Raw genomic sequence first — 25,098 nt, 5'->3', positions numbered from 1 at the left:
GAGAGTCTTAGTCATTCAAATAGCATTGGTGGTTAAGTGGTTTTAAATAGCTGCCTTCTAAGCTTGAGACCTGAGTTCGGTTCCCTGCAAATGCTCTGACTAAAATCTGAGTTTTTGATTTGATATTGATATTTGTATGTTTTGCCTGGAAAGATATGGTTGCTAGTGTTAGTATAAGATATAAACTGAACGTTTTAATAGCTTGTTTGGTTAAAATTGAAAGAAGGGATAAATTTAACTTTTTAATAGATTGTTTAGGTTAAATTGATAGACTAATTCATTCAAAATAATAGCGAAGCGAATTTCGATGCAAGACGGTGTCTGTTGCCTAAATGATCTGCTGGAATAATGTATTGAGTTAATGGAGTCGTATTTAAATTACTGTATCATAGAGGAGACAGTTACCTAAATTAAAGAAATTCTAAATAATAGCGGAGAGGTAATGGCGATAGAGTGGTGCCCACCGAAATGTTTTTCATTCTTATGGATTGACTGACATATGTTATAAATTTAGCGGTGCGTGTTATTTTTAAAGTCTTGGACATTTCATAAGTGGGAAGAGGAAAGAGAAGAGAAAGTTGTAAAGTTTGGTTTTAATCTTACGATAAGAGGTAAGACAAAACGTTGTTGGAGGGGTTATATTTTTTGCCCACGGGAAAGAAAGAAAAATAGGATATGTTAAGCTGAAAGTGATTTAGGTGTGAGTAAGGAAACATTGTGATAATGTATTCTGATGGTTATTGATTCTTGGTTTGATTGTTTAGTTAACACCAGTGAATTTGAGCAGAAAGTTCATGTAGTCTAACATTGTAATCTGTTTCCATTATGTGGAACAATGTCACGTCATTAAAGTTGATTGCAGTTTGAGTAGTTTTTATTTTTACAGGGACAGTGCATCATTAATCACAGTTGTGTGTGTCTAATGGCAGAGTATTCCAGACATGGGAAGCTCTCACACTGAAAGCAGATTGACTAAAGGTACTTTTCTTTAAGGGAACTATATAGTCATTTCTCATGGCGGATCTTGTAGATCTGTTGCCATAAGTTTTAGATTTTGTTATAGTTTGGTTACCTCTATATTCAAAACAATTTCATATGTTTTGGAAAATTAGCTAGGTTGAATTTGGTTATTTGAGCTTTTCCCCTGATACATAGACATCTGTCTCAGGGGAATCAGTTGTTTTCTTTGTGAGGAACATGCAGACTGTGTTTTATTTTATTGAGATGCAAACATGAGTCTCTGAGCAAGTTTGTCATCTGAACCATTATAGTAGTGAGTTCTTGTGTAGTTTGTTGTTTGTTATTTGCATGCATTTATCACTGTATCATCTGCATACTTTGGAACGTCAGACCCTGTACAGACAGAAGGAAGATCATTGATGTAGAAGCTGAACAGTATTGACCTTTGGGGAATGAAAACCTTGTGGATATGAGTGGAAAAAAGTTAGTTTGATTTTTACGCTGATGAGACAGCGTAAACTTTTGAAAGATTTTAGATTAGTTAAAAATCGGGATTGTTTTTACTAAACATATCAACAGGTTGAAATGATTAGATGGCTGATTAAAGGGGTTATGGGTTTGTTTATTTGTTTACTGTTTATTGTTTATTTTAGGTGTTGATTTTACTTAATTAAACATTGTATTATCTAATGTGTTTGAGTAGGATTCTTTCTTCCGGGACGGATGGAAGTTATCTAAAGTATGTAAGTTAACTTCTTTGATATAGGGGGCAGCATTTTCACTTTTGGATGAATTGCGTGCCCATAGTGAACTGCCTCCTACTCTGTCCCAGATGCTAATATATGCATATTATTATTACTATTGGATATAAAACACTCTGAAGTTTCTAAAACTGTTTGAATGATGTCTGGGAGTATAACAGAACTCATATGGCAGTCAAAAACCTGAGAAAACATCCAAACAGAAAGTGAGAATTCTGAGACTGGTCAACGTTCAACTCATCGCCTATTCAATTCCCTGTAAGATATGGATCTGTTTGCACTTCCTACACCTTTCACTAGATGTCAACAGTCTGTAGAACGTGGAATGAAGCTTATGCTGTGTTGTGGGGCCGGGGGGAATGAGTCAGTGGTCTGGCAGATTGCCAGTTCCTGGTCACACGCTTTCCTCATGATATCACCTTGCGTTCCATAACTTATACAGACACAAAGGAATGCTCCGGTTGGAACGTGATTGGATATATATGATAACAACATCCTGAAGATTGATTCTCTACTAAGTTTGACCAGTTTATTCGACCTGTTATATAACTTTTTAAAGTTTTCGTCCGAGTTCGCCTGCATCTGCGTGAGCGTTTGGACATGTGCACTAAACATGCTATCAAAAGTAGCTACTTAGACATAAGTAATGGACATTTTCGAACAAAACAACGATTTATTGTGGAACTAGGATTCCTGGGAGTGCATTTTGATGAAGATTATCAAAGGTAGGGGAATATTTATGATGTAATTTCGTATTTCTGTTGACTCCAACATGGCGGAGAAATGTTGTTATTTTTGAGCGCTGTCTCAGATTATTGCATGGTGTGCTTTTTACGTAAAGTTTTTTTGAAATCTGACACAGCGGTTGCATTAAGAACAAATGTATCTTTAATTCTATGTAGAACATGTATCTTTCATCAAAGTTTATGATGAGTATTTCTGTTATTTGACGTGGCTCTCTGCAATTTCTCCGGATATTTTGGAGGCATTTCTGAACATGGCGCCAATGTAAACCGAGAATTGTGAATATAAATATGCACATTATCCAACAAAAAATACATGTATTGTGTAACATGATGTCCTATGAGTGTCATCTGATGAAGATCATCAAAGGTTAGTGATTCATTTTATCTCTATTTCTGCTTTTTTGACTACTATCTTTTGCTGGGAAAATGGCTGTGTTTTTCTGTGGCTATGTACTGAGCTAACATAATCGTTTGGTGTGCTTTCCTTTTTGAAATCAGACATGTTGGCTGGATTCACAACATGTGTAGCTTTAATTTGGTGTCTTTCATGTGTGATTTCATGAAAGATTGATTTTTATAGTAATATATTTGAATTTGGCGCGCTACATTTTTTCTGGCTTTTGGCCAAGTGGGACGCTACCGTCCCACATATCCCAGAGAAGTTAAAGGAGACATGGGAGAACACGTCTACATTTTTATTAAATGCCTGGGATTGTGATTAAATATCACTGATTCCTTACGCTGAGAAATGTACTACATTTGCGACAGAGGAAAAATTACATTTAGATAGTAATGATATCAGGATAATTGTATCTAAGGGTAGCATGTTCACATAAGCATACATATACATTGGTGTAGATTAAAATGTATGACTAATGATTGGAGGAAGTACAATGGAATTATCATTATTATTAGGTTTTGTTTATAGTTAACTTCTAGCGACTACAGGGGGTGCTGTTTTCTCATTAGCATAATTGCATTACAGACTAAACGGCTTCCTACTAAATTCTTGCTCGTACAATATGCATATTATTACTATTATTGGATAGAAAACACTCTATAGTTTCTATAGGCGTTGGAATTTTGTCTCTGAGTGGAACAGAACTCATTCTACAGCAATTTCCCTGACATGGAGTCAGATTTCACACATTTTGGCCCCTGATCTGGAGTCAGTTTAAAGGCGACTGTGAACGCTATCAGGATACGGACACTGCTTACGTCTTCCCCTGGATGCCTTTACGTGATGACGATTTGAATGGTATCGATTGCGCAATCACAGCCACTATAAATGAAAAAATCCTGTAGGTAGGAACTCTTTTCCAGCTGCACCGGATGCGCGTTGGACACCGCGCTGCTCTTTTTCCAAACATTAGTGTAGGCAGTAATATTTCTCCTGTCATGTTTTTACCCGTTATAGGTGTTAACAGCATCATAAGGTAGTTAATTTGAACCGTTGTATAGCAATTTATATCCTTTTAGTGCGATTTTGAGGCATTGCTTTGTTGTGCACTTTGACGCGCTGGGCACATTTCGGGGTCCCGGTCGTACGTTAGTGGGCATTTCGACGGACAAGTGGACATCTTTCGACCAAAAGAAGATTAGACCCAAGAAAGGATTCTTTGCACAAGATTCTGATGGAAGAACAGCTCAAAGTAGGAACAATTTATTATGATAAATCGTGTTTCTGTCGAAAAATGTTAATGGCTTATGACGCCATCTTTTTAGACGTAGCTTCGCTTGGCGCAAACTGTATTGAAAAGTAAGGATAATTTAAAAAATGTAAATCAGCGATTGTATTAAGAATTAAATTGTCTATCAATCGCTGTCCACCCTATATTTTTTAGTCACGTTTATGAGTATTTATGTATACGACTAGATCACTGTCTAATATGGCGCACGACATTGTCTGACCAGCTGGGCAACTTTTGTCATTGTCTAACCATGATTTTGGTGGCTAAATATGCACATTTTCGAACAAACTGTATATGTATGTTGTAATATGATGTTACAGGAGTGTCATCTGAAGAATTCTGAGAAGGTTAGTGAAAAAATTAATATATTTTGGCGATGATATGATATCGCTCTCTTTGGCTAGAATCAGTGCTCGGGTAACGTTTGCGTATGTGGTATGCTAATATAACGATTTATTGTGTTTTCGCCGTAAAACACTTAGAAAATCTGAAATGTTGTCTGAATTCACAAGATCTGTGTCTGTCCATTGCTATGTGCTGTGTATTTTTAAGAAATGTTTTATGATGAGTAAATTGGTAATACAAGTTGCTGTCTCTAGTAATTCTAGGAGCTTTGGTGAGATTTGTGATGCTGGCTGCAATGGCAAACTATGATTTATACCTGAAATATGCACATTTTTCTAACAAAACCTATCCTATACCATAAATATGTTATCAGACTGTCATCTGATGAGGTTTTTTCTTGGTTAGTGGCTATCAATATCTTAGTTTAGCCGAATTGGTGATAGCTACTGATGTTGAGAGAAAATGGTGGACAAGAAAAATGGTGATTTTTGCTAACGTGTTTAGCTAATAGATTTACATATTGTGTCTTCCCTGTAAAACATTTTAAAAATCTGAAATGGTGGCTTTATTCACAGGATCTGTATCTTTCATTAGGTGTCTTGGACTTGTGATTTAATGATATTTAGATGCTACTATTTAATTGTGACGCTATGCTAGCGATGCTAATCAGTGTGGGGGGGGTGGGGGGTGATCCCGGATCCGGGGTAGATACTCGTGAAGTTTAAGTGTTGTTACCTTAAGGTTTGCAAATACACACACACAAAACATTTGTTATGACTATTTGTTGGTGTTTTTAAAATACTATGTTTGATTTGTTTTAAAAATGTCCTTTGGGTTTGGTGAGTGGTTCATTTGTGTTAGTGCTAAGGTATCTTAAAGGGGCACGCACGCACGTGGACTTTTTCTGAGTTTTTATTTTCTGAGTTTTAATTAAACAAGTAAATTCTTTTGATAAAGGAATGTTATGGGAACCTGGGATACAACATGAAGGATAGGTTTGACTATTTTTGTCATTTGTCTAATATAGTAAAAAATACTTCTTTAACTTCTCTTGGGTAGGGGGCAGCATTCGGAATTTTGGATGAAAAGCATGTCCAAATTAAACTGCCAGCTACTCATCCCCAGAAGATAAGATATGCATAATATTAGTAGATTTGGATAGAAAACACTCTGAGGTTTCTAAAACTGTTAAAATCATGTCTGTGAGTATAATAGAACTTATTTAGCAGGCGAAACCCCGAGGTCAAAGCATTCAGATTTTCTTTTTTTTTGAGTTCACTCTCTTTTCAATGGGTTTTCATTGGTAGACCAGATTTCTAAGGGACCTTCTTGCAGTTCCTACCGCTTCCACTGGATGTCAACAGTCTTTAGAAATTGGTTGAGGTTATTCCTTTGTGTAATGAAGAAGTACGGCCATCTTGAAGGAGTGTCACTCGAAATGTGTCCTGTTTCTTAGAAGCGCATGACGAGAAAGATAGCTACAGTTGGTTTTAATCCTGTATTGAAAACAGATAGACCAGTCTTCAATTTGATCGATTATTAACGTTTAAAAATACCTAAAGTTGTATTACAAAAGTAGTTTGAAATGTTTTGGCAAAGTTTAGAGGTAATTTTTGAGATATTTTGTAGTCACGTTGCGCAAATTGGAAGCTGTTTTTTTCTGGATCAAACGCGCCAAATAAATTGACATTTTGGATATATATGGACGGAATTAATCGAACAAAAGGACCATTTGTGATGTTTATGGGACATATTGGAGTGCCAACAAAAGAAGCTCGTCAAAGGTAAGGCATGATTTATACTTTATTTCTGCGTTTTGTGTTGCGCCTGCAGGGTTGAAATATGTTACACTCTCTTTGTTTACTGTTGTACTATTATCAGATAATAGCATCTTATGCTTTCGCAGGAAAGCCTTTTTGAAATCTGACATGTTGGCTGGATTCACAACGAGTGTAGCTTTAATTTGGTATATTACATGTGTGATTTAATGAAAGTTTGATTTTATATAATTTTTTTGAATTTGGCGCTCTGCATTTTCCCTGGCTATTGGCCAAGTGGGACGCAAGCGTCCCGCCTATCCCAGAGAGGTTAATGCAACCGCTTTCACAAAAACTTAACGGAAAAATCAAACCATGCAATAATCTGAGTACGGCACTCAGAGACCAAAACAAGCCAAACATATACCCGCCATGTTGCGGAGTCAACAGAAGTCAGAAATAGCATTATAAATATTCACTTACTTTTGATGATCTTCATCAGAATGCACTCGCTTAGTTCAGACGAAAAGTCCAAAAAGTCATATTACAGTTCGTAGAAACATGTCAAACGAAGTATAGAATCAATCTTTAGGATGTTTTATCATAAATCTTCAATAATGTTTCAACCGGAGAATTCCTTTGTCTTCAGAAATGCAATGGGACTCAAGCTAACTCTCACGTGAACGCGCATGGTCAGCTCATGGCACTCTGCCAGACCACTGACTCAATCCCCTCTCATTTCCCCCTCCTTTACAGTAGGAGCATCAAACAAGGTTCTAAAGACTGTTGACAGCTAGTGGAAGCCTTAGGAAGTGCAATTCGACCCCATAGACACTGTATATTTGATAGGCAAAGAGTTGAAAACTACAAACCTCAGATTTCCCACTTCCTGGTTGGATTTTTCTCAGGTTTTTGCCTGCCATATGAGTTCTGTTATACTCACAGACATCCTTCAAACAGTTTTTGGAAACTTCAGAGTGTTTTCCATCCAAATCTACTAATAATATGCATATATTAGCAACTGGGACTGAGTAGCAGGCAGTTTACTCTGGGCATGCTTTTCATCCAAACTTGAAAATGCTGCCCCCTATCCCAAACAGGTTACAAACATGTTTTTATAGAAAAAGCACAACCTCTTTTGTATATGTGGCAGTTTAGCAGACGGGTAGAAACAAGGGTGGAACATAGTGTAAAGGCGATTGGTCTGTGGAGATTAAGATAGCCCAAGGCTGATATTACGAGGGCTGAACCGTATAGCTGCGTTTTGGCACAGTTCACACTATAATGTGCTCCTTCCTGCAAGGGTCCACACAGCTTACTTTCTGTACATAGTAAACTCACGGGATATCTCACATGCTGCGGTCGCACCTAACGGATCTTAGCTCTACGCCCAGTATTATGACTAAGTCACATAAAGACTTTTTGTACCAGGTTTGTATCAGGTTAGAAAAAACACTAGCATTTCACAGGAGACTATTCTTTAAGCAGTGAAACACGGGATAGCATGACTAATTATGTAATATTCCACGGCAGTAGTAGAGTGACTTTCCTGAGCACCCAATTACATTACCACTGATGCTGTATGCTGCCCTGCACCTGTGATTACTGCTGATTAGTTGATGCTGGCACCTTGAGGAAGGCACATTGATACCGAAACATTGGTAAATACCCATTAACTTGCTGGGAGATTATACATGGAGTGTGCAACTTTCTTTATTTTGATACTGCTGATTAGTTGCCCTGAATCAGTGATGATTTGTAATCATTGTCGTCATCATCCATACCATTGATTTGCTGTACTTAATAAGTCATTCAATTCGCAATACATGACAGATTACAAATTTAACCTGCCATAATAGGTTAGAGGTCAAGTCAATATTGAGTTTATTAGACTATTTTACTCAGTGACATGCCATTCCAAAGGCATGTGATTATTGTAGCCTAATGCCAAAGTGGTGGTCAAACCTACGACTAGCCACCATTGCCACTAGTAATAATCCTTTATCCGCTTTGGCTCTGTGCATCAATGTCTATTGACCCTTGACTGATGAAGCAGCAATTGTGATTGATGAGATAGGATGTCATTCGAACTCCCAGGACAGCTGTCACTAAGGGCAGAGATTAGGACCACACTTCCAGTCGTTCCCTCCACTTTTCATCCTATTTTTCCTCTCTTCCAGGGCAGAATAATCAAGGACATTACCTCAACATCTGTTGCCTGAGGCCCTACCATCAGCTAATCTGCCTGACTGCATTCACTGTGGAGCCATTACTTGTAATAGCAAAACAATCAGGCTTTATGGCTCTATACGACGACGTACAATGGAATGGAGGCCGCATGTAATTTAATTCTTAAGGGATTGGCTCCACACATTAAGTCTTTGCCTGCAGCATACACACTGTACAGGCTCAACAGAGATGGAAATGGTGGTATGATAATGGCAATAACTGGGCTCAGTGGAGCCAGCGATAAACTAGGAATTGAATGGATGACCTAGGGCGGCTGGACTCTCACTCTGCGCCTCATTGATTTACTGTAGAGAGCTTCCTGCTTCATTATTGCGGACATATTGGTGTGGGAGAAATCCGGTGTTCATTTGATTAGAACCTATGTTAGCACACTGAGCCCTGAGGACTTTCTTCAGGATGTGGTTTGTAATTTAAGCTTGATGTATTGACATTTGATTGGTATTTGGTTAATAATAGTTCAAAACCTTTCAAAAGCTGCAGGGAAAACTTAGTTAGTTGGCCTTCAATATCCTGTTAAAAAGTCAGAACCAAATACAAAGAGACAAGCCTTAATAAAAATAATATTGCTCTATGCTTAACTTTTTGGGGATAGGGGTCAGCATTCGGAATTTTGGATGAAACCCGTGCAGAAAGTAAACAGCCTGCTACTCAGGCCCCGAACCTAGGATATGCATATAATTGCTAGATTTGGATAGAAAACCCTCTAAAGTTTCCAAAACGGTTAAAATAATGTCTGTGAGTATAACAGAACTGAAATGGCAGGCAAACACCTGAGGAAAATCCATCCATGAAGTGCTACTATTATGAAATGGGTGTTTTTCCATTGAAAGCCATTTAAAGGGATAGGACCCAGATTCCGTTCCCTATGTCTTTCACTAGCTGTGAACAGTCTTTAGATATTGTTTCAGGCTTTTGTTCTGAAAAATGAGGGAGAATGAGTAGTTTCAATGAGAGGCCAGTGGAAAGTCCCCAACCTGTTTGGTGTGCAATCCCGAGAGCGCGCCTTCCTTGTTTTTCTTATATATTGATAGCGTTATTGTCCGGTTGAAATACTATTGATTATTTAGGCTAAAAACAAACTGATGATTGATTATAAACACCGTTTGACATGTTTCATCAAACTTTACGGATACTATTTGGAATTTTCGTCTGCCTCTTGTGACCGCATTTGAGCCATTGGATTACTGAACAAAAGGTGCTAACAAAATTGAGGTTTTTGGATATAAAGAGGGACTTTATCGAACAAAACAAACATTTATTGTGTAACTGGGAGTATTGTGAGTGCAACCATAAGAAGATCATCAAAGGTAAGTGATTAACTTTATTGCTATTTCTGACTTTCGTGACTAATCTACTTGGCTGCTAACTGTTTGTAATGTTTTGTGTGCTGAGCGCTCGGATAATCGCATGGTTTGCTTTTGCCGTAAAACCTTTTTGAAATCTGACACGGCGGCTGGATTAACAGCAAGTTAAGCTTTATTTTGATGTATTGCACTTGTGATTTCATGAAAGTTAAATATTAATAGTAATTTAATTTGAATTTGGCGCTCTGCAATTTAACCGGAAGTTGTCGAGGTGCTAGCGTCCCACTGATCCATAAGAAGTTAAATTTACCAAAGATTCTAAATGATATCCTAATTGATCTAAATCATGAATTAACCCGCGGCAAAAACTTTTCAAGTTTCGAGGGTCGTCTTGACTAAATTGGAACGTCATTCAATTGTGAAATGCTACTTCATACCCATTTTAATCTGCTTGGAATGGAGGAGTTGGTTTTATGCATTACAACAATTGACAGTTGACCAAAAACACAGCACCCTGTCCAATTTGTTGGTAAATAAAGATATGCCTTCACCACAGATCGAATAATGATCAGTAAACATGGCTGAGACATATTGATGTGGAGGCCTGAAGTCTGGATCAGTGGACAGGCTACAAGATATCACTGGGACAGTAGATGCACTGTAGTCTGGTGCATTTGTTCAAGATGATTATCAGATCCCAGGTTGTCTTTCATATCTGATTCCCACTGCTATACTCTAGATAATACATAAAGTTCTGAGGAAACTGCAGTTTTTCCCCTCCCCTAAATGTGGCTTATACCAATGCTACATTATTCAACCAGTAAAACTACAGCACATTCTCTGGAGTGGCCTTCAGTACATTCAGCTGCAGCTGCTGTTTCAGCCTGTTGAAGAGATAAAACACAGCTGTCACAGAGGCTGACAGAAAACGGGAGAAAGAAACACACCGGATTTAACTACAGTTACAGGGCCTGAATAATACTGAATGGGTAAGCCTTTACCAGCCATACTGTGTAACGAACCATGCATGGAATGATCCAGACAAGCTCTTGCAGTCTTTCCAAATCATATTCTCTGATAAAATACATCCTGCTGCCAGTTTGTTAATGGAAATTGAACAGAAGGAGACATATCTCGAGTGGCCCATTTTTCAAGACAAACATTAAGAGACTGGCTCTGGTTGGAAATGAGACAGGAATGATGGCTGAGCCATATTGATGTGTAGAGTGAATGACTGCTTCTGTCTGAATAGTGGTGTACCCCACATTCAGTTTAACGGGAATGCTAGAAGCGCATGTTCCATTTATCCAGCTACATCCTATTTGAAAAGACACTGAAATTAACACGTTTGCATTCTCAGATAGGATTAATTGAATTGTGTCATGGAGATATTACTTGGGTTGTGACAACGGCAGGTTCGGAATGGGGTTTGCCGGGGTTGGATTATAATAGGCTCTGGTACACGATGTCTGGGTTCTAACATAATTATGGTGCACCAATGTGCACAATCAAATCCACCTCTCATATTTTTTGCTGATGGCAAATCACCATTAATGCATTTTTCCCTAAAAGTTTTACCCTGTGAAGGTTTACTCCAAGAAGGTTCATTTGATCAAACCATCGTCTTTGAAATGCAAGAGAAATGCCATAATGTATTATTCCAGCCCAGGTGCAATTTAGATATTGGCCACTAGATGGCAGTAGGGCATGTGCAAAGTTTTAGACTGATTCAATTAACCATTGAATTTATTTTCAAAATGTTGTATCAAGACTGCCAAAATGTGCCTTATTTGTTTATTAATAACTCTTCATGTTCAAAACTGTGCACTCTCCTCAAACAATAGCGTGGTATTATTTCACTGTAATAGCTACTGTAAATTGGACAGTGCAGTTAGATTAATTTAACAAGAATTTAAGCTTTTGCCAATATCAAATATGTCTATGTGCTGGGAAATGTTCTTGTTACTTACAACGTCATGCTAATCGCATTAGCTTACATTAGCTGAACCGTCCTGCAGGGGACCCACCAATCCTGAAGAAGTTAACCACTTCAGGATTTTCAATAATAAGACTGGAATTCCTAGCAGCTCGCCTCATGGCTATACAGAATAGGGTAGAACTTGACATGTTGTTAGCATGGGAGGGGGGAGTATGCCAAATGATAGGTGACCATTGCTGTACATTCATATCCTGGGGTGAGGGTAACTTGAATATTGCAGTGGAACATCTGAAAGAGCTCAGTGGTGATCTCGCAAACGAACACCAACCAGGCAACAATTGGAATCCGTTTGGATGGGTTCAGTCATTATTTGGAGTTATGGGAGCTACAATTGTACAGTTGATTTATGGCTTAGTTATTTTATTTACAATAATGCTTATTATAACTTGTGTTAATGGCCTACTATCATGGTGAACTTGTGGCAATATGGACAGTCTCAACGAAGCGATTGCCTTGTCTGTGGTGATAAAGTAGGTATTGATGCTTAAATTCATATATTCCTTCTGAGAATGGATTGCACTATGTGAAGTGATGGAACTCAATAACAATGGTGGGCATTTACAATGGTAATATACGAAGTGTGAGAAAGTCTTTCCTTTTACCTCATGTTAATGTGTGTTTAATGGAAATGCTTGTAAATCATTTTTTATTAGGTTGAAACTTAGTCTCAAAAGGGAGGAAATGTCATGGAATATTGCATAATTAGTCAAGCTATCCCATGTTTTACTGCTTAAAGAATAGTCTCTTGTTATATGCTAGTGTTTTTTTTAACCTGATACAAACTTGTCTTTGTGTGACTTAGTCACAAGACTGGGTGTATAGCTAAGATTTGTTAGGTGTGACCGCAGCATGTGAGATATTCCGTGAGTTTACTATCTGCAGAAAGTCAGCTGTGTGGAACCTTGCAGGAAGGAGCACATTATAGTGTGAACTGTAACGAAACACAGTTATATGGTTGAGCCATCATGATATCAACCTCGGTCTATCTTAATCTGCACAGACAAACCAATTGCTTTTTACACTATGTTCTGCCCCTGTTTCCACACATCTGCTAAACTGCCACCTAGACAAAAGAAGTGCTTTCTCTATTAAAGCAGAGACCCGGCTATGTTTGTTAAGCTTTCAACTCTGAACCATTCTTGGTAATAGTTGATTGCTTAATTTTTTGCAAATCTTATAAAAAAGTTGTTGTAAGAGGAATCTACAGTCTCTCTCTTCCTATAGAATTACTACCACACTACTCATAATTCCAGAGTAGACCAGCCCTCATTGATGGGACCGTGCCGGCTGCAGTCTAAGGTTATTTATCTTTAATAGCATTTATTGAGTAGTTGACCATTGGAATTGAGTGTTTAACCCAAACACATAAATATCAATACATCACAGCAGGACTGTGGTCAGGGTCCTCTCAGATTGAACCTCTCTTCCCAGGGACAACACTATTGATCTTTGTTTAAGGGTAGTGTTTCACCAGTGAGCTCGTATGTAGCAAGGCCCACATGTCCTTAAAATCAGAGTAATTCACCAGACCTTCACTTAGCTTTCAAACGATGCTGATGATGCTGAACCACAAAACCACATGTTGTCCATGGGCAGGCAATCAAACTGAATCGAATGGACCTTGAGGCTGTGGATCAAATCATAATGTCACTTGACATTTGAGTGGATAGCTTTCTTTGCCATGTGAAATATTATAATCTCATTGGCCACTCATTGCATAGTGACTTAGTTGTGATAACTTGATTGGGCTGGGGTATGTATCCCTCTGCTCTGCAGACCTCTCCAGCCATCTCCTAACCACAGTCAAGGCCAATCTACAGACTCCTGTATTTTACATGACCAGATGAAAAATGCATTTCTACACGTGGGACTGAGTATCAATTAAGACATGCAGAGATACTTTGTTTAGTGATGAGGGAGTTAGAGTAGGAAATGGCCCTGTCTTCCTCTCCCTCCCCTCTGGTGTCACATCAACAGATGTCCCCATTATAGAGAAGCCACACTGAGAAACACATGACTGAAACCTCTAGGAGTCAGCTGTAGTATGCATAAGACTCATACGTGGGTGGCAGGAGATAGTTGAGTGGTAAAAAGCATTACACGACATGAACCAGAACAACATGATCTATTTCAGTGATGAATAGACAGTTTTTCTCATAAGACATATGCAAGAACTATGTCTATACTTGTCTAGACACTCATTCAATGTCGACCTCAGTGTGAGGGATCAGGGATGTCATAAAGGAATTGAAACAGGGCTTAGTCTATTTTTGCTTTCACCAATATCAGCCTGGGTGACCAATCTTTCCTGTAAGTACCACACACACAACATGCTCAACCCTCAGGAGAGTTGAATAAGAAAGGTAGTATTCTCAACCTGGTCTCAGAGCATTTCGTATTATTCTGTACGTAAATCCGAGACAAACCTTTAGTATGATACATTACGTTTCTTATTGTATATTAACTTGTGGATGTCCATCACCCATTTTGTATGATATGTTACAAATTACAATTCACATTAAATTATAGGGGTTAGGGTTAAGGTTAGGGTTTGGGGAAGGGTTAGCTAACATTCCAAGTAGTTTCAAAGTAGCTAAAAAGTAGTAAGTAGTTGAAAAGCTGCTAATTAGATAAAATACTAAAGTTGTCCGTGATGAAATTTGAACTCGCAACCTTTTGTTTGCTAGACGTTCACATTATACGCCCACCCATCCACCATGACCAGCCACCCTACTTTCATTTTCGCCTTAAGTAACCATCTGTCCATACCAAGCATAACATATCAAACTAATTTGAGTGTCCTGGATTTACATTTACTATGTTACGTCTAGTCTATGAGACTAGGCTGGTATTCTAGACACACAAACAGGTCCGCAGGCTGTGCCACAGACATATCATCACTCCCCAGTGGTAACTGGTCTGCTACTATTACTACTGCAGCATTCATCAGCCTGTCATCTCAGCTAGCACCAACGCCTTCTGCAGATATTAATTACCTAGAGCTGAGATCTATCTCTCTACAGATCTGTCTCCTTCTCAACGCTTATCCCATCACATTTTTCACACCCCATTATAAGAGGACAAAGTGATTGCGCATACCATGGAGATGAGCGCAAATGGAAATATCTGAAATATCTAAATTGCGACAGCTGTTGAAATTTGCTGGAAAAAAGGTAAACGTTTCGGTCATACTTGTGCAGTAACGGTTATAAAAGAGTATAGCTGCATTCACATATTGGAATTTGTTTAATGTGGAAAGCAAAATATTTTCTGACAAGTACCTTTTTTCCATAGACTAATGATTTCAAATAGCCTTTTCAAATCGGCTTAACGTTACTGTGAAAGGGATTTATCATTCCCATTCAGACCTGCTGTTCCACACCATCATTAGCTCTGTATAACTAATGGGACACCATACGTTATGATGACTTTATAGGCCCTTATTGTTGCTTTGATGAGCATAACAATTTCACAGGCACAATGTGAAAGCATATCATACTTCCATAATGTTTGATATCAATGAGAGAGAATGTAATATCCTGACATAAATATTTGACACAATACCTACAGCACTGAATGACTTAAACATGTGGTTGCCTTCTGCACCCCCACAGATGCACCCCCCATGCTTCAACAGAGTCTGAAAAGCCATGCTTTGAAGATTTGTTGAGGGTGTTCTTTGCTTAGTGCGTGAGGATAAAGCCATGATTGTTGTGCTCACTTGTCTGAGTATGAGGGGGAATTATCATGTGCTGCTGGAGCCAGAGAGAGCTGCTCAACAGGAGACCCTTGCAGTGTCTGCTCTCATGCAGGATGCGTATGGGTGAGAGACAAGTCATTTTATGAGCACAGATTTTGTTTATTGTTGGGTGATGCTTTACAAAACCAATCTGTTACACCCTCAACAGAATATTAGGAAATACTTGTATTTTGACCAAGGTTTTATTATTCAAATTGGATGTATTGTCTATTATTCAGTGAGTAGGTGTTAATACAATGCTATTGTTAATACATACCTGTGATATTTTCGAATATCCAGTAGGTGATGGTTGTTTTGCTATTTCAATGGATCGCCACTCAGTAGCGTGTACTGTACTCAGACTAATTGCTTATGAGGTGGTCTCACTCGTATCTGACCCAAAATAAATATAATATTTCTACACCTCTTTACTGTTGGATCTACATTCACTTTTCTCGTGGTCTGTTTGCTCTGAGTCTCCGGAGCATGGCTGCTATTCTCCTATTTCTTTGGGAATGATTGAGCGGCTTGAATCTTTAAAGTTCACCCGCTTCCTCAATAACCAGTGTTCTGTGCTGCCAGTCTAATGGAGATCACATGGTCTGTATAGGCACTAACAGTGAAGTGTGAATGTGTGTGGGAGAGTTGAATAGAATTCCACATCACCCACTGCTTCATTATTGGTTACTATTCTGAAGAGGGCTTTTTTTTCCACACAGTTCTGTATAATCAATGGGACAATGTGAAATCAGCGCATTAAAGGCTGTACTTTAAAACCTATTCATATATCCAACAATACATTTCAACCCTACAGGGACAGAGTCTAATCACACATGGTGAGCAGCAACATTACTGCATTAGCTCCCCTTTCCATGGTTGTTTGGGATACATAAAGGCTATGGCTCATTGTGATTGGCGATGAACTGGACACAGGTCACATGTATAATTGGTCCATTAGAGGCCTGGTAAAAGCTTTCATCACTCCCCCACTGTGGTCCCCGTCTGCCCCCCCTCTCCCTGCTCTAACACAGTGTAATGTGGGGGTTATTACCTTGGCAGTGCCAGCTCTCAGACAGGCCAAACAAAGACACACAGGGCCATTTAGAAACACTGATGAACTATTTCCTAAGTGGACTGGATGTGATTGGACAAACTGGGCCTTGGGCTCAGGCAAGTAGTAACAGTTAGCTGTTATGTCATATGTATGATATATGAATCATACTCTTGTCTTGATATGAAAATGGCAGATTTTCTGTCAGGGGCAATGTCAGTTACAATCCTAAAGCCTTTCAGGCATGAATTGGGTTGCCAATTTGTTGGAAGGGTTTCATTACTGTTGTGTTGGACATGTACTGTAACCGATCATTGCCATCTACTGTATTAGAGAGAAGGGGGAGAGAGAGGGGGAGTTTGAGGGGCAAGGGGGTGGCACTCTATTTGCCAGGCACATCAGTGGCATGTTAGAATGCATTATTCTTCTGCAAGCCTGTCATAGTTCATTCATTTGCAGAGACAAAAGATTTTGGCTTAATGCTGTGTTGTTTTTCCCCTTCTCCTGGTGTTGTCACATGAAAGACCGCGGTGGGATGAGAAACAATGGGCCCGACAGCCCTCTGCTATCTGACAGCTCTGTAAATGTCTATTAACACAATACTTCTATGTAATTACATCGCTGAAATGACAGCCGTTGTGATTTTTCAGCCTGACATGAGCAAGCCACATTTACTAGTGATGAGAACTATAGGCATAAAGAGCTCTGCGGCTGAACCAATTGCTACTGGAGGATTTCCACCTCTATACCTCAAACCTTACTACACCGGACCACATTGTTTCAGATTTTCATTGCACATTGGGTAATTGATAGGGAGGAGACCTGTGTAAGGGTGTGCTGTGGTGTGTGGTCGTGTGGTTCTGTGTTGTGACCTCACCTTGGTAATGCAGCAGCAGCAGGGAGCCGGAGCGAGGCTGCTGGTCACTGCGGTAACGGATGGAGATCTGATTGCTCCAGCTGCGCACCACCAGACCCCTCATCAGGACGGTCTCATTGGCAAGGATGGAGGACTCCCGTCCCCCCATGTCCTCCACCGTCATCACCTCCCCCTCTGACAGGCTCACGTTCAGCACCTGCAAACGCACACACCACACAGGTCAGTCCAATGTCGCATTTGTTTCCATTGCGTGGTGTCCAAACAGCCTGGTAAAATGTGTTATTTGTTTCTTTGCTTCTCAAGCTACAGTTGTTGGCAGTCCAGGAGACAAACTAGTTAACGCTCATTACCACACAGCAGAATACGACACTGCATGAATGGTTAATGTCCAGCTTGAGATGTAGATGAGGTTTAATACAAGATATCATCAGAAACACTGCCACCTAAATCCTCATCATTCCTCACAACTGCTGCATTAGGACTGAGGGTCTGGCCCATATTCCACCCCATAATCCGGGCCCTCTTCCCACCTAGCCTGCCTCCCTCCCACTTTGTTCATCACTGCAGGCGAATGTGCCCCAGAAACCATCACTCGACCCTGACTGGCCATTTATGTGGTCACGGCTCACATCAGACGGGATTTTAATTCAATTGACATCCCCATCATTCCTGTCTCAGAGCCAGTCTCTTAATGTTTGCTTTGAAAAATGGGCCACTCGAGATATGCCTCCTTCTGTTCAATTTCCAGTATTATTCAGGCCCTGTAACTGTAATTAAATCCGGTGTGTTTCTTTCTCCCGTTTTCTGTCAGCCTCTGTGACAGCTGTGTTTTATCTCTTCAACAGGCTGAAACAGCAGCTGCAGCTGAATGTACTGAAGGCCACTCCAGAGAATGTGCTGTAGTTTTACTGGTTGAATAATGTAGCATTGGTATAAGCCTCATTTAGGGGAGGGGAACATCTGCAGTTTCCTCCGAACTCTATGTATTATCTAGAGTATAGCAGTGGGAATCAGATATGAAAGACAACCTGGGATCTGATAATCATCTTGAACAAATGCACCAGACTACAGTGCATCTACTGTCCCAGTGATATCTTGTAGCATGTCCCCTGATCCAGACTTCAGGCCTGGCGTGTGGTGTGGGAGCGTGCTGTGGCCTCCGGATAGGCTGCTCTCCCAGGGGGAATGAGAGTGTCACTGAGGCAGACTGAGGGAGCTCAGAGTGCGATGCGGAGGATCACCAGGCGAGTCACTGGCACCAGAATGAATCTGGTTTCACTGACAACCTGTCACTCGGTTGAGGGGATGCCAACGATGGGTGTGAGGGGTTTTTACTCCCGCTATCACAGACAGAGCTGAAATGTGACTGTCTGTTACTCTGTCTCCCTCAGACATCAGCCAAGACTGAGGTCAAACTCCTTTTGTTCTTACCCAGAATGCTACACAAAAATAAAGCTTTCCCAGGTCATCAAACTATTTTTTTTTAATTATAATTATAAGCCTCATCTAGTTGATGCCCACAATTATATACTGTACAGAAAACAGGTGCACATTGAAACTATTTAGTCTTTCCATAACCAAATGAATGTAACATTGTGTTGACAATCACGTCTCTCGTGAATAATGTGGAGATTGAAAATAACACCAAACTTGATCAAGCCATCACTATTCTATGCATTTACCCCCAAAACTGGCATGTGATCTCCATGGGGCCAATTCTGGCCCAAGTTAAGCGTGTGTAAATGGAACTTAATTCCCCTTTTATGCACCTTTCTCTCTATTCATTTTGGATGGAAATCAACGAAATGAAGGTGTGGTGGTGTTTCTACAGATACTCTGACCTTGACTTATTTCCGTCACCTTTACGCGTGATGACATCACAGATAAAGTTGAGTAACCTGTCGGTTATAAGTGGAACAACTGACAACTTTATTTTTTGAGATATAAATAACATCACTCTCTATGCATTGTAAGTTACAAATTGATAAGAACTATTGATAAGAGCTGGGTAAACGAGTAAGACACTTGTTTAGGGGGATTTAGGGGGATTGTAAATATAAATGACAATTGTTTTAGATCTATTTTACCTTATGATCACTGGAGACAAATGTGAAACCAGTCACATGGCTGCAAACTGAAGCATATCAACACATCATCTTTTCCACAGTGAAGCTTATGAAAAAACTGGCTTTACAACTTGCAAACATGAAATGTGGAGACACAAGCTATAGGCTTCTTTAGCCATGCGCAAATTACAATATAGGGCCAAACCTACGAGTTGATTTATGATTTCTAAAATGTTTTAATTATATAATATGACTTTTCACTGTATTTTTTACAATGTGTATCGTGTTAAATATTAGCCACTATCGGTAGCCACTGTCTGTTATACCAAAATACATGTATAACTGTCGCTTTAGTAGTTTCCTTACACTTTCCTCTGTCATGTTGTTATTTGCCTCTGATTGGGAACCATACCCGCCCAACAAAGAAATAGAACACATAGATTTGCCCACTCAAGTCACACCCTGACCTAACCAAATAGAGAATAAAAAAGGCTCTCTAAGGTCAGGGCGTGACACATGTTTGTGTGGTTGATCCTGAGGATCGCTAGCAATACTGGATCATATTATGCATATTACAAGTTGTACAATCATTTGGAACAGGTAGCCTATTTGAAACATTATGGAATGCAGACCATATGTAGCAGGTTAAACCTTCACGACGACTGCACCGTGGTCATCACAGTTACGTAATTAGTGAGGATTATTAGGGTAGATTTATAGGACTACTGGTTGACCCTATATTCCCTTATTGCATGTGACAGCATCCTTTTCATATACTAATTGGTGCTGAAAAGGAGACGAGTATGAGTGTATATAATTTACCCCTATTATGAACCCGTTCTATCTGTATATTCAGTGAGTCTGTCAACATACATCAAACTAAAAAGTATACCATGTTTAAAGGGATTTTTTAAGATAAATGTACAAAAAACAATAGTGAATGAAATCTCCATGAGAAAATGTGTTGGCCAGCAAGTGTGAGGGTTTTCTGTGGTTGAATTCAAATTATTCAGTGCACGCCAGGGAGTCACACCTGCAAAGCCCGTTACGCACCTGCATATGGTAAGTCTAAATACCAACAATCTATCTGGGAAGCGAGGAAGAATACAAAGTATTTAAGCCTTGAACTCATTCACTTCCTTCCTTCATATATATATATATATATAAATCATTATTATGCATATTTGTTAAATCGATGGGAGATGGTTGACATTCCACCATGCCTCTGCCATGCAAGATTCATACATATTTCAGTCAGCATTAGCTCCACAAACATCAGACCACTACTCAAAGTCAATGCCTTCATTCTAAAATGATTCTGCAATAGGACCCGGTGAGAAGACAGGATTGCTTCACTGTTGGAACCTCTGCGGCCTCTCCAATGACAGCTAAGGCATGATGCTGGGTGTCATGGTGGAATAAAACTGGAACATTTTTGGAGGTAATCAAGTAAACTCTAGTGGTCTGTACAGATACAGACACATTTATTCATGTTACAGTCGTGCAATGTCCAGTGTCTTATTTCACAATTCATAAATATAATACTTACAAAAAAAGGAAATGCTTACACTTGTTGAGGTCTGTGAGTGTGGATTTCTAAACGTGACAAAAAATGTTGGAGATTCAGGGGGAAATTTTGTATTTAAAGATGAGTGCATAAAAACATGATACTATTTAGTTGACATCCTGCCCACTACCAACTAAGCCACTCCATAAGAACCTGAAATAATATGAGGAAAAGTCCAATTTTATTTCAGGGATAATCCCTTTTATCTGCAGGCCAAAGTAAGCTGTTTGTTATCCGAGACAGGACACACATGGAAATGGGTGGCTTAAAAAAATTAAAATTAAAATTGCGGATCGTATTGATAATCCTCATTCTAGTTGCAGGGCACTTGAGGGTTGACATGGTTTCTCAATCCCATATGAAAGGTCAAAGGAGCACAGAGCTGGATTGCCCATGGAGGAGAAGTGTTACACAACACAGAGCTGGATTACCCATGGAGGAGAAGTGGGGGAAATTATATTATTTTATACTAATAGAGTTGTTCAGGGAAAGAGATTTAGTTTAACAAGTAATATATACAAGACACAGCTGGATCACAACACACAGCTGGATTACCCATGGAGGAGAAGTGTTACACAACACACAGCTGGATTACCCATGGAGGAGAAGTGTTACACAACACACAGCTGGATTACCCATGGAGGAGAAGTGTTACACAACACACAGCTGGATTACCCATGGAGGAGAAGTGTTACACAAGACACAGCTGGATTACCCATGGAGGAGAAGTGTTACACAACACACAGCTGGATTACCCATGGAGGAGAAATGTTACACAACACAGAGCTGGATTACCCATGGAGGAGAAGTGTTACACAACACACAGCTGGATTACCCATGGAGGAGAAATGTTACACAACACAGAGCTGGATTACCCATGGAGGAGAAGTGTTACACAACACACAGCTGGATTACCCATGGAGGAGAAGTGTTACACAACACACAGCTGGATTACCCATGGAGGAGAAGTGTTACACAACACACAGCTGGATTACCCATGGAGGAGAAGTGTTACACAACACACAGCTGGATTACCCATGGAGGAGAAGTGTTACACAACACACAGCTGGATTACCCATGGAGGAGAAGTGTTACACAACACACAGCTGGATTACCCATAGAGGAGGAGTGTTACACAACACACAGCTGGATTACCCATGGAGGAGAAGTGTTACACAACACACAGCTGGATTACCCATGGAGGAGAAGTGTTACACAACACACAGCTGGATTACCCATGGAGGAGAAGTGTTACACAACACAGAGCAGCAATTCCTCCCAAAGGGAACTCGATGTGTGTGCAAGCAGATCTGCCCAGGAAATCCAGCTCTGCTCATCCTAATGACTACGTCCTTGAAGGACTGAAGACTGGAACGAGTGTCTCTCATCTCTTCCTCATTCATTCAGTGATTTGAGAATGTTCTTGCTGTGGCTGACATTTCACTTTATCTCCACAAGGATGTGGAACCACTGAGATATGCAGGAACCTTGAGAGACAAAGGGAGGGGAACAAAGAAATTACATTGAAGTTTAAAGCTCTCTATTTTTCTAAGCGGCCCAGTGTCCATTTATTCAGAGCCAGGTCTTCAGACAGGGGGAAAACAGTGCTATGGCAGTGTAAGAGTTGTGTGCAATATGTGATAACAATATTCATGCACTGAGGGGTAGGTTATGGTTAGGGTAGGTTAAGGTTGTGTCTGAAATTATTGAAACCCTTGATAAAGATTAGCAATAATGACTGTATAAAAGACATAATTCAAACACTGAGCTATATCTTATGCAATTTTTGTGGGGGAAATTATATTATTCTATACTAATAGAGTTGTTCACGGAAAGAGATTTAGTTTAACAAGTAATATATATAGATTTTCTTAAAGGTAGGGGTCAAAATTATTGAGACCACTAAAGATTCTCATGACTAAAGTAGTCAAAAGTGTAGTATTAGGTCCCGCATTCCTAGCACACATTGACTACGTCAGACTTGTCACTCTACAAACTGCTGGATGCATTTACAGTTCGTTTTGGTTGTGTTTCAGATTATTTTGTGCCCAATAGAAATGATTTATTTCATACAGTGTCCATTTGGCTGTTCACATGGAAACAGGGGATAAACTAGAGCATAGTCTTCTGACCTGTGCCATCACTCCGTGTACATGTATACGACAGCCACCTGAGGGACAGGCGGGCAGGCAGCAGGAATTTGTACTGGAAAATAGTATGGGTCCTTGGGGTCCTGTCATCCGTCATCCATCCTGAGACCTGTCACTACAGCCAGGAAAAGCTGTCCTGGCTCAATTATGAAGCATTGTCCATGTCTGGAGACATCAGGCCCTGTTATCTCTAGCAGCACTGCAGCCAGGGGACCACAGGGAGCAGAACTCAGATTATACACACACAGTACAGTGTACTGCTACTACAGGATCATAATGAGACCTGGCTTATACCCCTTAAGCTTTCAACAAAATGGATCCCATTGGGACAATAGCCCAGGGTAGCTGGGTCCAAGTAAACAAAAACAGTGGCAAGCTTCTGGGTTTCTGTAGTTTTGCACCAAGAGGTATTGTTCCATTTTTGGGTCCTGTTGAGACTTGAAGTTGTTATTTTTTGGGGGTTGTGTGTACTTAGTGATGGCAGCCCGGGGTATATGCATCTGTGATGGGCTTACAGGCGCTAGGCCGGAAAATACAATGTCAAAATACTTCTTCAGAAATGCTGAAAATGTGCATCTGGCTTATAATTGAGAGGAAATAACTATAACTGGAGTCAAATAGACTTCAATGAAAATAAGTAATGATTGGGTGGTAGTGTGGAAATGGGCTTGGATGGTTTCCAGATGACTGAGAGAGAGAGAGAGAGAGAGAGAGAGAGAGAGAGAGAGAGAAAGAGAGAGAGAGAGAGAGAGAGAGAGAGAGAGAGAGAGAGAGAGAGAGAGAGAGGGAGAGAGAGAGAGAGAGAGAGAGAGAGAGAGACCGAGAGAGAGACCGACCGACCGACCGACCGACAGACCGACAGACCGACAGACCGACAGACCGACAGACCGACCGACAGACAGACAGACAGACAGACAGACAGAGAAACAAGAAAAACATAGCATAGAATAGTAGAAGGGAATAAGTGTGATTCCAGAATTCTTGAGCCTCTGAAACCAAGGTAGCCATTTCAATAACGCCAGGTGCAGTAGGGAGATCTCCCCTCAATGATTGCCCAGCCTCTGGCATATAATTCAATGTCCTGTCCTCTGGGTAGGTGCTATTTCAGTTCCATTTATTTTCAGTATTCCGTTAAAATACTTCCAAAGCTCACATCACAATTATGAGTGAACATGGCTTTGTGAAGGGTCATCTCTCTCCTCCAGCCATTGCCTCCTCAATCAAAATATTTTAATGAACAGACCATTTTGCAAGGATAAAGTGCCTACAATAAACCTCAGACAAATCATAGAGTACAGAAACAGCAAATACAATTTGAATGCAGACAACCAGTTGTGACCTAATGTTCATGTTAATACATAATGCACGTAAAGTACGTACAGTATGTTATATTAGAGTACGCAAATCTGACTTTACAGTTTTCACGTATAGCATTCATGCTCGTATTGCAATTGTATATGGGTTGATCTGAGGATAAGTATATTTGCTTTAGTAAACCACATATTTTTGTGTTCATGGTCTGTGTTAACCGCAGTTCTAAATATTATAAGGACCAGGACCACCCCAGTGAAGGTCCAAAGTGTGACAGAATGGAGAGAGTTTCTTATCACTACACGTAGCCAAATAGGGAGTTGGCATGCTGTTGTAACTACGACCAGGACAACCCACTGATTTGTGCCAAGGGTCAGTTCGGCTATCTGACCTCTGCTTCAATACAGCAAATAAACGTTTTCTTTGAAGAAGATAACAGACTTCGAATATCAAATACAAAGAGGAGTTTACATCTAGCTCTTATCAGTCCACATATAAATGGTGATCTTATGTTAGAAATGCAG

At 39.9% G+C, this 25,098-nt stretch overlaps 1 protein-coding gene across 1 annotated transcript in view; it reads right to left on the bottom strand.

Annotated features, from left to right (window-relative positions):
- Positions 1-10,640: 10,640 nt before the first annotated feature.
- LOC129867844 (seizure protein 6 homolog) overlaps positions 10,641-25,098 on the bottom strand; it is a 182,916-nt gene continuing 168,458 nt past the window's right edge. Inside the window, exons 4-5 of the mRNA XM_055941330.1 lie at positions 17,426-17,676; positions 10,641-10,698 (exon numbers count right to left, since the gene is read on the bottom strand). Of these exons, the coding sequence (XP_055797305.1) occupies positions 10,641-10,698; positions 17,426-17,676 (309 nt within the window). The remainder of the gene's footprint in view (positions 10,699-17,425; positions 17,677-25,098) is intronic.

This window comes from Salvelinus fontinalis, chromosome 13 (assembly GCF_029448725.1).
Source record: "Salvelinus fontinalis isolate EN_2023a chromosome 13, ASM2944872v1, whole genome shotgun sequence".
Classification (NCBI taxonomy): domain Eukaryota; kingdom Metazoa; phylum Chordata; class Actinopteri; order Salmoniformes; family Salmonidae; genus Salvelinus; species Salvelinus fontinalis.
Note: the sequence above shows the minus strand (reverse complement) of the source record. Positions and strands in the feature narration are given on the sequence as shown.